The 17,390-nt window shown below is 37.7% G+C and overlaps 1 protein-coding gene across 10 annotated transcripts in view; it reads left to right on the forward strand.

Annotated features, from left to right (window-relative positions):
- LOC117399506 (triple functional domain protein) overlaps positions 1-17,390 on the forward strand; it is a 213,941-nt gene that overhangs the window by 167,117 nt on the left and 29,434 nt on the right. For 8 of the 10 annotated variants that reach the window (XM_059022279.1, XM_059022281.1, XM_059022276.1 and 5 more), the window contains 13 exons: positions 485-594; positions 1,403-1,472; positions 1,769-1,858; positions 2,329-2,421; positions 3,140-3,251; positions 3,697-3,887; positions 3,967-4,068; positions 5,080-5,109; positions 5,258-5,397; positions 6,346-6,445; positions 10,101-10,344; positions 15,572-15,861; positions 16,347-16,517. In XM_059022279.1, coding sequence (XP_058878262.1) covers positions 485-594; positions 1,403-1,472; positions 1,769-1,858; positions 2,329-2,421; positions 3,140-3,251; positions 3,697-3,887; positions 3,967-4,068; positions 5,080-5,109; positions 5,258-5,397; positions 6,346-6,445; positions 10,101-10,344; positions 15,572-15,861; positions 16,347-16,517 — 1,743 coding nt within the window. The remainder of the gene's footprint in view (positions 1-484; positions 595-1,402; positions 1,473-1,768; positions 1,859-2,328; positions 2,422-3,139; positions 3,252-3,696; positions 3,888-3,966; positions 4,069-5,079; positions 5,110-5,257; positions 5,398-6,345; positions 6,446-10,100; positions 10,345-15,571; positions 15,862-16,346; positions 16,518-17,390) is intronic. The other 2 variants (XM_059022277.1, XM_033998738.3) reach the window with 1 other exon arrangement.

Here is a 17,390-nt window from a genome sequence, read left to right on the forward strand (position 1 = left end):
ATCTATTTAAGTTGTTATTGAATTATTGAAGCATTTCACGTTGTTCTGTATTGATCAGACAGATAGCTTCCACATTTGTGCATTTTCCTTTATGCCACCCACTGAAACACACTAATCCCTGCTGTAAATCCCCAATGATTTATTTTGTCTTCAATACTACAAGGCTGTGCTTAACTGGTTAAAAATATAAAGCTCCATTTGACAGCTTCTCTCTTTTCAAAATCATTTAGGTATAAAAAAAACACTGGTAATAGTAGATTAGAGATATATGTAAAGGGTATTACTGAAGTTTAATCATCATTTATCAAAAAGTTTATGCTGCTGTTTTTCATAATACAGCACTGCTTTAATTGAGTACACTAGTTTGCAATCACAGTTTTCCACCTTGTTTAATATTGTTACATGTTTTTCCTGGTTACTTGCATGTGTATGTATTGTTTATAAGGATTGTTCACATTTACATTGTCTACTTTCTTAAATGCAGACCTACCTGTGGGAGATGACCAGCGGAGTTGAAGAGATTCCTCCTGGTATAGTTAATAAAGAGCACATCATCTTTGGGAATATGCAGGATCTTTTTGAATTTCACCAAAAGTAAGTAAACACAAGCAGTGTAAGTGTAAACCATAATTTCATTATAATTCTAATTTATTATTATTATTGAAGCCATTGTTATAACTGCAAAAGAACAGGTGAACAATTGTGACATTTGAAATTTGTCAGCGTATAAAAGTTTTTAAATACAGTACCTTTTCTCAAGTATTTATGAAATGGCTACACCTCCCAGTAAAGATGTTAAAGCCTAACTTCCCCAAAGTGCATATGCATTTATGGAAATTCAATGGAATACTATAATGGTGAAGTTTTCATTAAGTTGATATTTCCCACTGGGTTACATTATAAATATCCTTTTGAGTAAGTATACATAGTGGATGGATCTTTTAATCGTTACACATTGTGGATTCAGAATACCATTATTTTCGGATATAGTCGTGCACCGGTGCAAAACACGCTCTGATGCATTCAGCGCACCCCTCTTCATCGTCCTCAACAGTGTGGAGTAATGGTTAGGGCTCTGGACTCTTGACCGGAGGGTTGTGGGTTCAATCCCCAGTGGGGGACACTGCTGTTGTACCCTTGAGCAAGGTACTTTACCTAGATTGCTCCAGTAAAAAACCAACTGTATAAATGGGTAATGGGTATAAATGTATGTAAAATAATGTGATATCTGTATAATGTGAAATAATGTATAATGTGATATCTTGTAACAATTGTAAGTCACCCTGGATAAGGGCGTCTGCTAAGAAATAAATAATAATAATAATAATATGCAAATGTGTGGCGTTATACAGCAAAAACTACGATATATATTTTATATTGATTTTGTGTGTGTGTCTTGCAGCATCTTCCTGAAGGAGCTGGAGAAATATGAACAGCTACCAGAAGACGTTGGGCATTGCTTTGTCACTTGGGTAAGTCTGAGTTGTCATTTTGAGGTTACAAAGAGAATACAATGACAACTGGGGTGGTTGCGTGCCTTCATATTTCTATCCTCTATTTTAAATGTAATAAAGGAAGCTGAGGCTCTGCAATCCATTTTTTTTTGTATTTCTGTTCCACTGAAAGATATCAAAAAGTTTGTGTGTTAGACTGTTTAAAAGTATACAAATAGATCATTTGTAAACTTGTAGAAAACTAATGAAAAAATACATGCAGTTTTATTAAAATTGTGACTTTTTTCATTTGAACCCTGTTTCTCTCATTTTAGGCTGAAAAGTTTCAGATGTATGTGAATTATTGTAAAAACAAGCCTGACTCTACTCAGCTCATATTGGAACATGCTGGACCCTATTTTGACGTGAGTACTTTAAAAAAGAACTATTTGTACGCCAGGTATATTGTTTAATTGTCATAACACAGTACTTTAATTACATTTTAACTTGCGTGCATGTTTCTTGTCGTATTCATTTATCTGGGTAAAAATCGGAATCTTATCTTCTCTCACTTCCCTTCTGAATACTGCTTATGTTTCATTTGGAAATGGCGCATTAAGTAATAGAAGACGTTTTTCTGTTTTTGTTAAAAAACCATATGTAAGCTTGTAACCGTATTTCACAGGCAGAAAGGATTTCCTGTCACCAAGAACAACATTACAAGGCAATCTAGAGAGTGTTACAGGAGAAGGTTGAGTCTTGTAATAGAAGAAGCACACCTTGGTCTGCTGTTGCTAAGGATTTGGTGAATGCACAGAAACAGAAAACATGCAGCTCCTCAGTGAAATGTTCTGATGCTGATTTTAACCGTTGTATCCTGCCTTCTGTTCTGCAGGTGATCCAGCAACGTCACAGACTGGCAAACTCGATCTCCTCTTATCTGATCAAACCTGTGCAGAGAATAACTAAGTACCAGCTCCTTCTAAAGGTACTTGGGCATTCATAATGTAGATTTCAGGGAGCCAAAAGTAGAAAGCCCTCCCCCTTGAGCCACAAAGGTTATTGATTAGAATACCAATTACAGGGCATTTTGTGCACACTCCTTATACAAATTAATATCGCTGCAGTGATCAAAAGAGGTGACCTACTTCAGGTGTAATGTGTAAAACTTTAACTGAAAAAATCAAGTTTACTGCTTTTACTTCCCTGGTCACATTCCCATAACAGTTTATTTACCCATGCTTAGCATATGGACATGGTCTTAAACAGTTGAATCAGTTTTGTGACACTGTTTTGTATGTACAGGGGTAAAGTTGGAGTCCAGACTAAGTTTACTTTTATGGGTGGTTCTCGGTTATAATGCTTTAGTATTAGGTTAGCCTACATCAGTTGGCTTTTTAGGCAGAAGCCCAGTGAGCTCCTGGGCCAAATAATAAAAACTCAGTATCGGAGCAAAAAAATATTACTTGTTAGATGCAGTAAACTTGAAAGGCCTTGGTTCTGATCACATACAGCTTTTTAAAATTAAGTTGAATTTCTGTATTTCTCTTCTCAACCTGTCCTCAAGCACTTGGGTATTCCAGAAGCTAGCATACTGTTACATAATAAAAAAAAAATCACATATCTAGATAAATTTTGTGCCATCTTCAAAACACACACACACTGTCATGTTTTTGAAGCATTATTAAGTTCTTGCTGTTTGCCAGGAACTTTTAACGTGCTGTGAGGAAGGTAAAGGTGAGATTAAGGATGGCCTGGAAGTGATGCTCAGCGTGCCAAAGCGAGCCAATGATGCCATGCATCTCAGCATGCTAGAAGGTAAGTCCTTTTATGTACTTGGCTGGATGAATGAACTTCATTGTCCAGATGTTAATCACATCTGTTTACTTGGAAGCTATGCTGTGATTCATAAGTCAGTCCAGAGTCCACGTTTCAGAGTATTAAGTGAGGATTATGGCTTACAATGCAATAGCCCATAAAGAAGACCAAATAGTTAACATTATTACTTATCCTATTATAAAAATAATTACTGGGAAACAGTAGCGCGTGCATAGTAGCTTAGGTGTAGGTGTTATACCTCAGCTCATATTTGAGTGTTGAGTTGTGGTTGCTTTGGGATGTCACTGTCCTTTTTTAAACAAAGCATGTTCATCATATGGTAAGTGTAATATGCTATGTTTGAAGAAAGATACAAAAGTAAGATGTTGGTATACAGTCCTGTCTCGACAAATGTGGAAATAAACACATATTCTTTACTCTTCAGGGTTTGATGAGAATATAGAATCTCAGGGCGAGCTTATTCTTCAGGAATCCTTCCAAGTGTGGGATCCCAAAACACTCATCCGGAAGGGACGGGAAAGGCACCTCTTCCTTTTTGAAATGTCTCTGGTCTTTAGCAAAGAGGTCAAAGACTCCAATGGGAGAAGTAAATATATCTACAAGAGCAAACTCTTTGTGAGTACCAGTTTTGTATTTTCTATTTTGATCCTTCAATTCCCTTTTTTTATTGTAATGGTTTTTTTCTTGTTATTAGACCTCCGAGCTGGGTGTCACAGAGCACGTTGAAGGGGATCCTTGTAAGTTTGCACTTTGGGTGGGCCGGACTCCAACTTCTGACAACAAGATTGTCCTAAAGGTAATGCTGCTTTTGCAGTCCACCATCAAGACTGTAACTTTTAACTGGAAGATTAATTAATTGATTTGTATCTCATAATATATATTGGTATGGTGGATAGCATTCTGCTTAAAATAATTAACACATTATTTATAACAGCCCACTTCTGCACCAACTACAAAGAAGATTCAAACAAAAAATACACCACTACTGCAAAACTTAAAGTACACAGATTTCAATAATCTGATGATTTTAGATTTATGTTTCTCCATGACTCACAAATTATAACTTTAAATCAAGCAGACTAACATTTCAGCTAGTGCCGTCATCAGTGTAATGGCTTATGTTTCGTACATTTCAGTTCTCCATTGTCAAATGCTGGATAAAGCATGGGGTCCCTGTGCATACAGTATATATTAATAATACATTTTATTGTCACAACATTAATTGAAATACTGCTTTCTGGTTTTGGAAAATAACATTTTGTTTTGCCCTGCCCTGTTTTTTTTCTATTTAGATTGCTCCAAGTATTCAATTTCAAGATAGACATTCCTTTTAAAGTAATCAAGGCTTGAATTGTATTCTATTTTTTTATTTTATATTAGTTTGGGCCTATGTCTGTTATGTGCAAATTTAGACAATAAAGCATACAATTAGTCAATCCCATTTTAGCTGAATTCTGTGTTGTATATTTTGCACTTGCCACAATACCCTAGTAGTACCAATTAGTTACATTAAGAATATAAGTACACTTACAAAAAAAAACAAAAGCAAGCAAATATCCTAAAATGGCTGATTATTAGTTTGCTCACAACTGTGTGACAAACATCTTTGGCAGCAATAAAGGCATGTGCAATGTCCAGGATCAGTGCATACTTCAGAAACTATCAATTGTAGTTCATAGACATGCTTGATGTGTTCGCATGTTAATTGTTAACATCTGTTTCAAATATTATTATGGTCATTAAAATTTGTAATTATGTATGTGTAAATACAAAAATAGTGAAATTTTCTTCTATATTTTAACTTAAGCCAAGTCAGGGATGCAAACATGGAGCAATGGTGAGTATTCTTGTATAATTACAGTCCTTGTATAATAAACAAACCAAAAAAAACCTAAATAAATATTTGATTTTTTTTTTTTATTTTTTTTTTATATAAATGGAAGTAATTCATCTCGGTGTTAAAAACCTGCTTGTCAATTCCTCAGGGGTCCAGCATCGAAAACAAACAAGACTGGATCAAACACATCAGAGAGGTCATCCAAGAGAGGACCATTCACCTGAAGGGTGCTCTGAAGGAGCCCATTCACATTCCCAAACCAACTACCACCAAGCAGAAAGGACGAAGGTAAAGACAGTGTCCTGAATAGTTGTTATTGTGGTCCAGAACGAAACTGCCTTTTCATTTAACAGCTTTTTTTTGGCTCTGCAAATAAACATTTTATAGACAGAATGCTTTTAAACTCCTGTGAACAGCTATATTTCAGTAATAATCCTTGAAATTCAGTTTCTTGTAAACAACCAATGGCCAGTTAAAATATTCCCACAAGACACTGCAAATTGGTCATTCGCCCCCACGAAGGTAGAAGATTTTGGCCTCCTCTGTACATCTTGATTACAGTGTGAATTTGAAATGCTTAACCCTTTGCAATCCATTTATTAAGTGCATGTCAGGCGCGTCAGGTCCAATTTATTTTCAAAGTATTTTTTTTCCACAGTCAAACGGGTTTAAAAGGCCCTGCATATCAACAAAGCACTCACTAGGCATCTCCAGCCCCGCCCCACCCTTTCGTTCGCTATAGCTTTCACATATGCTAATAAATAAATAATAATAATAAGTCGTACATACCGATCAATCATCTCCTGATCACTCGTTTTATCACCAAACGCCTCAATAATGCGATCCAAGTCACTATTTTATTACTATAACATCTGAAAAAGCTCTGCAAATGTCTGTGATATTCTCTGAGCGCTGATGCAGTCACAGCCAGCTTGTTTCCTTATGGCCTCCATTATCAGATGCTAGGGGCAAGTATGACTAATCATGAGATACGCCCTTTTTTTATTTTTTATTTTTTCGGCTTGTCTCGGCTCCTGTCGCTCCCACTCGGCCATTGAATGGTTTTCTTGGCTTTTTCCGGAGAAAAAACGACTAGAAACCCGTCTTTTTGATGATGTCGGACAGGGTCCGACATTGGACCGGATAGGAATAATTGCAATGTCGGACCAGGTCCGACATAGGACCGCAAAGGGTTAAACACTGGAAGTATAACAGATTTTTGTTTCGGATTTTCAGGGATGGAGAAGACCTGGACAGTCAGGGTGATGGTAGCAGCCAACCAGATACAATCTCCATTGCATCACGAACCTCCCAGAACACCCTAGATAGCGACAAGGTGGGTGCCAAAGGAATCCAGTGTCTGAGCAGCACCCTTCCCTTTTAGACTCTAACAGTGATTAGGGTGTTTTGGCCGGTTGCTCCTCTTCAGGTTCCCAGCAGCATGAGAAAGCCAGAACGGCATTGTCTTAAAGAAAGAAGCCATGTTTAGAGCTACCTGCTTATTCATAGTAAAAATGATTGAGTGTCTCTCATTTGTTGTGTAGAGTGTAGCGCTTGGAAGAGTTTGGGTTCATATGTATTTACCAGGTAGGACAATTCAGTTATCGTGACTTTCAGCCGTATATCCACATCTTGACAGTCTTGGATAAGGTAATGTAAAATAGATTTTAACATAAATAATTCATTGATTGCTCTATACAGCTGTTTTGTAATAAATAATAACCAGATTGACTTTTAAACAAGGTTGCGCCCAGCAGAAATTGAGAAGAACAAAAAGTTCCCGTCCACTGGTGTGCAATTCAGATGTGTAGGGACAGGATTTTACCTCAGTTGTGAAATCTGTTTCAGCAGCAAAGCTATAGGAAAATGTATTGTATGTCTCTTGTAACACCAGGTGCCTAAGGAATGCGTTTTGTAGTGTACAGGGGGATGAGGATATCTTAAGAATAAGTATGCCTAAATGAGTATTACAGAATGATTATGGTTTGTGGGTCAAGAAAATTAAAGAGGTTTTGAATCTTTATAACCGGGTACACTGCACCTTTAAATCATTGCATCATCACCTCCCCACCTCCCATTAACCTGCTGTTGGCAGTGATACTCGGCAACAATCAATGTTTGTTCTGCAGCTGAGAGCTGCATGTATGTAAATAGATATGCTTGATGACCAGACGTGTTATGTGATTGTGTATCGTAATCACAAGGAATTGGAATGAGTATCCTTTGTGTCTGCTGGATTCTGAGCAATGAGGCTGTGCTTCATTCTTAAAGAATTACACAATTTATGTGTAACCTGCACTAGTTCGTCTGGCACAGAAAGTTCCCTGTTTTTCCTTTATCTTGTTATAAAGAGTGGGGGAAGCGAGTTGCCATTACAGTTGCTACTGTAGTTGTCTAGAGAGAGGATGAAGGACTCCAGTGCAGTGAATGGAATAGCAAGTAAAAGCCTTGGATCTGTGGCTCAGCTGCTGAGCTCTCTAGCAGTGCCTCGTTATAAGTGGGTATGTGAGCTTTTTACTCAGTTATTTCACGCAGTTTGTACTGTATCTTATGAAAATGCTTGACTTTAAACTTTAGATCTCAAATTGTTTTATATTAGATAGTATTTATTTATTTATTTATTTATTTATTTATTTATTTTTTAAATATAACTGAGGCATGTGTTGTGTTGTAGGGTTTTGTATATGACTGTAAACTCAAATAAGAATCCCAAAATCCCAAATAAGAAATCTCTTGTATAAGGCAGGCAATTTGGTTAAAGCTCTTTTTACAAAAGATTTTTAGTACAGCAGGAAAACATCTGTGAGCAGTGGATGAAAACATTAGATTCCTCACCTATGTACTTGTAACTTGAGGTTAAAGTAGAGGTTCAGGTGCTTTCAGTAAAAACATAATCTGTGCGTATCCACTCTGTCTACTGCTGTGTCTCCTCAGACCCCATGACCTGGATTAAACTGTCTTTGCTTTCTGACAGAATAAAACAAACAGTTATTTGAACACTGCAAATTGGGGAACAGAGTTAAGGCAAATGGGCTTTCTTTGTAGATTAAACAATGCTATTTATAAAATTAAAACAACATGTCACCACAATATCAGCCTGAATATGCAACAAACCATTAATTCAAAGCCATGTCTACTATATCACAATGGGTGGTGTCTCTTATAAACGATAAAAATACTGGGCAGTGTCAGTAGTGTAAAGTTCTTGCTGATCACAAGCTGTCAGGAGCCTTTCTTGAGTTAAAGGTCATCTACTTTATGTGTTTTCATGTGATATGGCTGATTTGAATGAGAAAGCCGGCCTGCAGATGAATATGATGGCAGGGGTGGCTCATTATTACAGAGTGTAATCTCTTCTTTCATCACAGGCGTCAGATTAGGATAAAAAAAAAAGTCAACTGGCTAGACTCGGGAACTGCAACAAAGGGGAGGGTGCTTGAAGCGTTTTGAGGGAAATGTGTTTCATGAGTAAGATAAAAGGGCTTTTGGCTCTGATGTTGAAAGAGATACACAAGCAAATACACCTTGTTGTAATTCAAAAGCTGTCTCTTCCTTCCTTCCTCCCTTCCCCTGTCTAACAAGTGATTTTTAATGAGCAGTACTGAGTGAGCATGTGAAATAAGACCTCTTAACTACAGTGACAAGGATCAAACGCCAGGATTTATTATTTATGTTTATATTTAAAAAATTTTGTTTCGTTTTGCGCAATTGTTTCTCAGGAAGTTGATAATTTGATAGGGAATATGTGATAGAAATCAATTAGTGCAATGCTGTTCTAATAAAGTTTAAATTTCAAAATAAAAAACACTTAATTTCACAACCCAACTACACAACAGAAGATTTCCCCCTTAAGAAGTATTTATTGTTCACTGGAGACTGAACCACAATAACCTTCACGTTGATCTTGGGTGATTGGTCATGCAACAACTGGCCATACAGTGTTTGCCATGTACTGTATCTCCTTAATGTACCAGTATTAAGAGTGTTATCGGAGACGAGTTGTGCTTAAATCTTCAGTGGAATATGATGTGGTATGCAGTAGACAGTTGAGACGGGAATGTATGAACTGATTGAAGTTGGTAACAAATTGTCTCTAAAAAGAAGCACAGAATGTACTTCAGGCTCTTTTGAGAATGCTTCAATGAATGTTCAGATTATAGCTTGACATTTACCTGTTCCTGTGGCAGGGCGGATTGCTATAGCAACACTGTCTGTGCTCTTGATGAAGGCAGTTTGTAGGCTGGGTGATACATGCTCTCAGTTCTGGATTTATGGCAAGATATGTAATCTAAACAACTGGGAAAGGGCCATTATAACACTGCAGATACTTGCAAATGTATTAATTATTCTGTTGAAACACAAGAAGCTTGTCCTGGAATTTGAGTTGGGATTATAGTTTTCTTATTTCCTCAGAGGCCGTTGTTTACTCCTTGGTAGTTCGGTGAAAATCTGCTTTTCATTTAGCCGCATATGGTGTCCTAAAGCTGTCACGGCTCACACACGTGTTTCGGCAGTGACACACACACAATGTTCTGTACATATTGAGTAATATTTCAAATTCACAGGGAAAAAATGGTTTTGGGTTTGGTTACCTATTCAAAAAATAAAACAAAAGAACAAACAATTTTTCCACTGAGCCTAGTTTATTTTTACCTCGTGACCCTGATTTGACCTGCTTCATCAGCATTACAGATGCAGTCCATGTTTGTAGTGGCAGTAACTAAAGGTCATTCGTATTATGTTTCTTGAATTATTGTCTGTGCATTCATGACATCAGTATTCTGGCACATACTGTACACTAACAACTAACATATTTCTCATGGTTAGGTCTGTTGTGCTCTTCTAACAAACCGTTTTGAACAAAACTGTATCTGTGGCTGGTAACAAACACTGACTGTGTTAAAGTGATGATAAAGATACAAAAGTCAGGTTTGTGAGTAATAACAGAAAGTTGCCTGACATTTTACTTTTTTTTTCTCCATTTCCTGCAGCTGTCTGGAGGTTGTGAGTTGACGGTGGTTATCCATGACTTTGTGGCCAGTTTCAGCAATGAGATGACAGTCCGCCGTGGCCAGACAGTGGAGGTCCTGGAGCGGCCACACGACAAGCCAGACTGGTGCCTGGTGCGGACCACTGACCGCTCTCCCGCAGCTGAGGGCCTGGTACCCTGCAGCACTCTCTGCATCGCCCACTCTCGCAGCAGCATGGAGATGGAAGGCATTTTTAACCACAAAGGTAGTAGCATGGCGTTGAATCATTTCCGTTCAACAACCATTTTAATATGGATAGTGAGGTTTTCTGGTATGGAAAATCACTTTGAATGTTTATTAATGAGTTGCCAAGTGTGGCTCAGTTCAATTTTAGCTGGCCTGCAATTCTCCACACCCCTTTGGAATGAGCAGTAACTCTGTATACGAGCAAGGAAGTGCAGGCTTAGCTGTTTCCTTTTTAACTGGATACCTGAGAGATGTGGGCATCCAGATGGATGAAAAGGCTGTTTAACACTTTGTTGCAAGACCTCTTAGGTCTATTTATGCCATAGCCCTCCAGTTAAGAGATGGTGTGGTTCTGCTTTTTTTCATGCTTCATAATTCTGCGCTGATCTGGGGGGAAAAAAAAACAATGATGTTCTTAGAAAACATTATCAAAGCAATAATCTCATAACATGTACTTATCCTGTTGCTCCCTGGCATTCAGCAGTAATATTCTATAACCTTACACTCATGCCAAACTTTCTACTCACAACCAGAAAAGCCATGAGAGCAAGCAACTTGTTCTTGTTTCCTTGACTACAAGAAAATAGATAGCTCTTTCCTTACTGTGAATATATCTAATGTGGTTTTAGCTGGAAGGGAAATGTTCACACACCTGCCACTTGACTTTGAGTCTTTGTTCCTCAGACACTCCATTTACTTTTACTGGATTTGTAATTAATATAAAATATTGTACAGCACTCATGGGCATATTTCATGTGGATTTTTAAAACTGCTTCCTAAGCAGAAAACCCTGTAATTTTCTCATCAAAGAGCTGTGTCGGATGCTGCTGAGTGAGTATTGTATTGAAGTAGTGTTTGAGGGTGATTGCTTTGCGTCAGTGTTCCAGTCTCCCAGCACAGTTGTAAAACAAAATGAACATTCAAGCACTTTTAAGGTCAGGAACGATGATATGTTTATTATACAAGGTGAAAATCTGCATCACTTTGTGTTGCTTTGCTGCCCTCACCCTGTTCTCCACGACAGTGTTTCTTTCTTACTATGTTGAATGCATCTACCCTGCTGGCATTTCTCAGAGTTCCTAGGTTAACATGCAGCTACAGTCTGGCAATAAAACCTTGACCTTCCAATCAAAAAGCACCTATTTTAACTACTGTTTTAACTCCTCTCTGGTTTGTTTTAAATTTGTCATAATAACCAATTTCTTAAACAAGTAAACTATACGAGTATGGATGTAATAACAATGTCTTTGCATGAACCTGGTAATAATAATAAAATAAATATATATATATATATATATATATATATATATATATATATATATATATATATATATATATATATAATAAAAAGTCAACAGTGCTATCAGTCTGCCTTCCTATTAAATCCATAACAATTCAGTGTAGTAGCCTTGCGCTGTAGAATGGTCAATATTATTAAGAAGTAAAGCTCAGAAATATGCCTAGACTTGTGAATTATATGTAAATAAACTAATCAGTGGAATTATCTCTTAATATCCATTCCTGTGGTTGTTACTGAGGCCAGGTTGGCAGTCTCATATAAAATATGTCCTACAGTAAAGTGAATATTCCAGGTTCAATAGCATTTTAACATGTGTCCCACAAGATAAAAATCATCCTCTTTTTTTATTTTATTTGAGCAGTGCTGGTCTAGATAACGTAAGTCTAGCAAAAATCTGTGTGAGCTGATTTCTTGTAAAAGGGTAAAGCAGCTGAGCTCCTGAATAAAGGTCCCCTTGTCAGGGAGCAGCACAACTGGAAGTTATAAGAAGTAATGTGGTGAATGAGAAGCCATGTTTCTCTCGTTCCCTCCCTGCTGCCGCAGCCAAACCAACCCGGGGAAAGAAAAACACGTTGCAAAACAGGGGCCGCTTTGTGTGGAGATTATTGGTACACGAAACTGGATCTTTTTGGGATACAGCTGTGATGGGACTGGTACTACTGTAGAAATCAGCCAAGTGTTCTCTATTTTGTCACAAGGGTGTTCAGTCTGGTAGGACTCAGTTTAGTCAGCCAGGTACTGAACTGAGGCCATATGATGACATATGTATCAATTTAATGTTGCATATCGCATATTAAAATGATAGCACAGAAGACATCTCGATAAAATGTTAGTTACAAACTAGACTTTATTTTAGAACTTAGTGACTGTTTAAAGGTATGGATAAACTACTACTGTGCTGCCCCTTATAACGCTGTAGTCGGCAGCCATAGTTAAGATTCTGTGCTATTTGTGTTCCGTCTTATAACGAGAGTACTAGTGTTAGTGTAATAGCATTAGGGAGCAAATAGAAGCCATGACCGTACTGCCTTATAACCTGTTCTGCAGTCAAAGGGTTGCCTTCTGCAGGGGGAGCACTGTACCTATGCCCACCATTCTTGAAAGATGATTGAATTAATGTACTGTGCTGCTTTAAATCTTAACTACTATAGATTTGTGTAGTTTGTGATTTTAAAATAAATCTGTTCATACTTTATTTCATAAAGCTGGTCCCTGTTCCCAGGTGCTCTTTTTTGATTATTTTTAATATTCAAATCCGTGAACAAAGTGCAGTACAATATTCTACATAATTCATGGATTTATAAATTAAAATACTTTTTATATTTGGTTATACCCAATGGAAACTATGTTTTTTTTTTTTAAACAGGTAAATCTTTTTAATTTGAGGGAACTTTTTGTAGTTAAGTAAAATGCATTTTAAATGAAACTGACTAGTTTTATTGGCTACACAAACTTAAGAACATATACTTACTTAAAGTTCTGTAGCAGATTGCTTTAAAGTAATATTTGTTTAAGACTGTAATCAGTCTGGCCTTAAACCAGTAAATTGAGTGGTGCTTCAGCTACAGTTATTATGGTAGTGTGTGATTTCTGTTTCCAAATATTCCCTGATGGGAGGCTGAACCTTAGAGTAGTTAGAAGAGCATCCCTGGGAGAGGGAGAGAGAGTTTAGTCTTGGTGAGAACAGGATAATGATCCTCAAGAACAAGAGACAGCTTTTGTAAGATCTGTAAATACAGTACTGTATAGCCAGCACACCTACCACTGGCTCAGATTGTTTGATATGATACTTCTTTTCTTCAAGTGACTTTACCAGTTTGGATTTTTTTTTTTTTTTTTAAACCTCAAATACAAATGATATTTCTATGAGTGGAATTTTTCCACTTCAAAGTCTCTGTGTTTTTACAACTGGACACGGACCATGGCTAATGAAATCCACCATTCTCTGGACTCAGGACAGACCAACAATTGCAAGTTTTGGATTCTTGATCTAGGTATGGGATCGATAAAGCAGTGTGATACCATGTAATTGACTAATAATTTAAGTAATGCTGTTTTTTGAGACGTGATTGATTACAACATTTACAAGAAAAAAAAAAAAAACTTTAGTTGAATGCATTTTTATATAAATCGGTTTGTTATTGTTGATGCCTGTGGCAGTTCTTTATTTTTCCTACAGATTTTTTGGTTGTTCGATTTGTATAGTATATTGGGATTGTGACCCTTTCTGCTCGAGGATTTCAGTGAAGGTTCATCCATTTCACATATTGCTTAGGCATATGCAGAGTTTTATAAATCCAATGGGCAATGTATTTTGTTGTGTAATTTGTTTATGTAACATAAATAAATTGTGACTTGAATTCCCTCTGAGGAGAAATTAAATACAATTTATAAGACAGTGGCAAACTCTTGAAACCGCAGACAATTGTCTCAAATGATATACAAAATGTGGAGCCATTAGTCTGTGCATCCAAACATGACTCATTGTTATGTAGCTCCTTCTTTTTTTCTTTTCTGTGTGTTACTTTGCATGAGACCATGGTTAAGCAGGTGTGTGTGTTACTGGAGGTTGCCATTTTGGTGATGTCTGTTTCCCAGGCCCACTGTTGCTGAGATCATAAATAGATGCATATGTGAACAGTCAATGAAAGTACCATGATATTTTACTCTCTGCAGTGGTTTACTGGGCACACATGCAGACACCAAGGACAGGAACAGTGCAGTTATGCTAGATCCCTTTTCAAGATCAAAACAGAAAGAAGGGTCTTTGTAGCTAAAAGTAGATCAAATGCAGACATTGTTGCATGGGATATTTTATATCAGTGTTTGTTTGCCTGGTGTTCAATATCATAAGTTTGTCTGAAATTCTTATTATTATTTGTTTATATAGCAGACGCCTTTATCCAAGGCTACTTACAGTGACTGGGGTGTGTGAACTGTACATCAGCTGCAGAGTCACTTACAACAACGTCTCACTTGAAAGACAGAGCACAAGGAGGTTAAGTGACTTGCTCAGGGTCACACAGCGAGGCAGTGACTGAGCCGGGATTTGAACCGGAGGCCACCTTTTCTTTAACCACTGGATCACACAGCATCCATTTAGTCTAGTAATTCTGGCCTCAGTTTGTTTGGTATAAGGTATTTGTGCATGGATATTTAGTCTTTTCCATTTTGACTATAAACAGGTACCTTTTACAAGAAGACAACATTCGCTGTCTGTTTATTAAGTATGATATTATGTTTGTTGTTTTAAAAGATGGCATATGCCCAAGTTGTGCGCTAATTACCAGTAATGGGAGGCTAGTAATTGGAGAGTGGACACTTTGTGAATTAGGCTTTCAACCAGTCCCATCCAAATAAAGCATAGCTTCTGCTTATGTAGTGGAATTGACAAGAGTTCCGAAGGCCGTATGCAGATCAAGTGACGGTTTAGTAAATGCAGTAAGTTTGAAGTGAACCATTTTATCATGTACTTACTACTATGACCACTTTTGCTGGATTTGTTCAGTATTTGGGAGAGTTGGTTTGTTGCATGTTTTTGTTGTTTGACTTTGAAATAATGTATAAAAAAAAATCTCAGGTAATTTTAAAGTTATAATGATGTTTTGAAAGCTACAGTGGCAACCTGTGTCAGTCACAGATGGGAATTTAGGTCAAACTCCTTAAATGGCCAGTTACATAACAGTTGTTGCTTTCTTGAATTATACTGTTCCTGTTAGTCATGCATATACACAATGGCACTCCAGTTTTAGTTTCGGGTGAACAACCTCCATTTCAACAGCAGGTAATAAAGTGCACAATAACGCAGATCCTTGAGCACTGCCCTGTTTTGACCTTTCCAACGGTATCCAATATAGAGAGCGTTCTGTTTTGTTTTTTTAGACAAAGTTCATTCTAAACTTTTAAAACAAGATGCTTATTATCAATTTTTTTTTCACTGTTACAGACTCTCTGTCGGTGTCCAGCAATGACGCCAGCCCCCCTGCCTCTGTCACCTTGCAACCCCATGGGATTGGCTCCCAGAGCTCCCCTGGCCCCAAGCGCCCTGGCAACACTCTTCGCAAATGGCTCACCAGCCCAGTGCGACGCCTCAGCAGTGGCAAGGCCGACGGCCACGTCAAGAAACTGGCTAACAAGCACAAGAAGAGCAGGGACGTGCGCAAAAATGCCGACACAGGCTCCCAGAAGGACTCGGACGACAGTGCTGCAACTCCACAGGACGAGACTGTCGAAGAGGTCAGTGCTTTAGGACCTCGTTCCTCAGGGCAGCACTTTTAGAAGTGTATTGGCTCCTGTTCTATACTATCTTAGGTCAGGCGAAGGGATTAGGAAATTATATTTCTGATATGATTAGTAGTAATAATATAAAAGCTTAAATGAGTCCCAAGCTGACCCTTTCCATCCTTTGATCAATCTAAATGGTCCTCTTAAATGTGGCTGTGAATATGTTTAATTAAAGACTTATAAGGTAGGATTAGGTTCTGTGACATTATTGAGACAAACCAGATGTGAATACCATAAGTGAGCTTTTGGATGTCTGTTGTTTTGCTGCTTGTATTGAATACTCAGAATGTGAAGTCTGAATGTTTTTCACATTCCGGATTTTAAATGGTCTATTCCTAGCCTTTGTCCTACTGTCAGTTTCTCTGTTGGTTAGTTTATCCAGGATCTGCATACTTTTGAAAATTGAACTGCCAATACCTGGTCTTTTTCTCTTCCAGAGGGTGAGGAACGAAGGACTCAGCAGCGGAACGCTGTCCAAGTCCTCCTCTTCAGGGATGCAGAGCTGTGGAGAGGAGGAGGGTGAAGAGGGAGCAGATTCAGTTCCACTCCCTCCCCCTATGGCCATCCAGCAGCACAGCCTTCTGCAGCCAGACTCCCAGGATGACAAGGTAACACCAACAAATTCCCAGTCCCATCTCGGTCCCATCTTAACGGAATGCTGTGAACATATTTTGTAGAGGGGGGCTAATTGCAGATGGTTTCAAAATAATGGTTATTGTCATTGGGGGATAGTGGGATCATATTGTGTATTGAGGAAATGTAACTGTAGGCTTATTACAAGTGAAAAATAATCTGGTTAAGTAGCAGAGCACAGACAAACAAACAGCCAGGCTTTGTTGTTTATCATAAATAAAATATAAAAAGCAGTGCGACTTCAGGCTTCTGTCTTGTGTGCCAAAGCAAGATAAACGTTGTTCAGTTTAACAAAGTTCTTTGCTTTCGGTGACTGCAATACAGCTTAAAGAAAAACAATAAATAAAATGTCACGTGTGCTTTACATTATTCATCCCCCAAGACCACTTCATACAGTAACATTTATTTTTACACTGGTTTGCATGTCACCAAAATAAGTTGTTGTTCTTTAAGTTAATCGACTTTTGTTCTTTTTCATCTCTGAGATTGAACTGAGACTGGAATTTTAATGGGCAGTTTGACATTCTCTCTTCCTCTTTGTTACATTAAATTGTCACAGAAGTAGTATTCTTCAACAGCAAGTTCTCTATTTGTTTTCAAATGTTGTAGAGGGATTTCTAGAAAAAACTTGTCATTTTACTTTCTGGCCAGCCCTCATAATTGCTGTGCTTTTTTCTGTGATGTAATGGAATCTTACTCTGAAACTAATTGCTTTGTTTTTTTCTTTTTTGTAACTGTATTGTTTATCATAGCATTATGATGATTTATGTTCTGTCTCTGTTTTATCTCAGTTCCCATATCTTTCCATTTAAATCACACTCCTTTCCAATGTTGCTCCTCGTCCTCGG

The sequence above is a fragment of the Acipenser ruthenus genome, chromosome 4, assembly GCF_902713425.1.
Source record: "Acipenser ruthenus chromosome 4, fAciRut3.2 maternal haplotype, whole genome shotgun sequence".
In the NCBI taxonomy this organism is placed as follows: Eukaryota; Metazoa; Chordata; class Actinopteri; order Acipenseriformes; family Acipenseridae; genus Acipenser; species Acipenser ruthenus.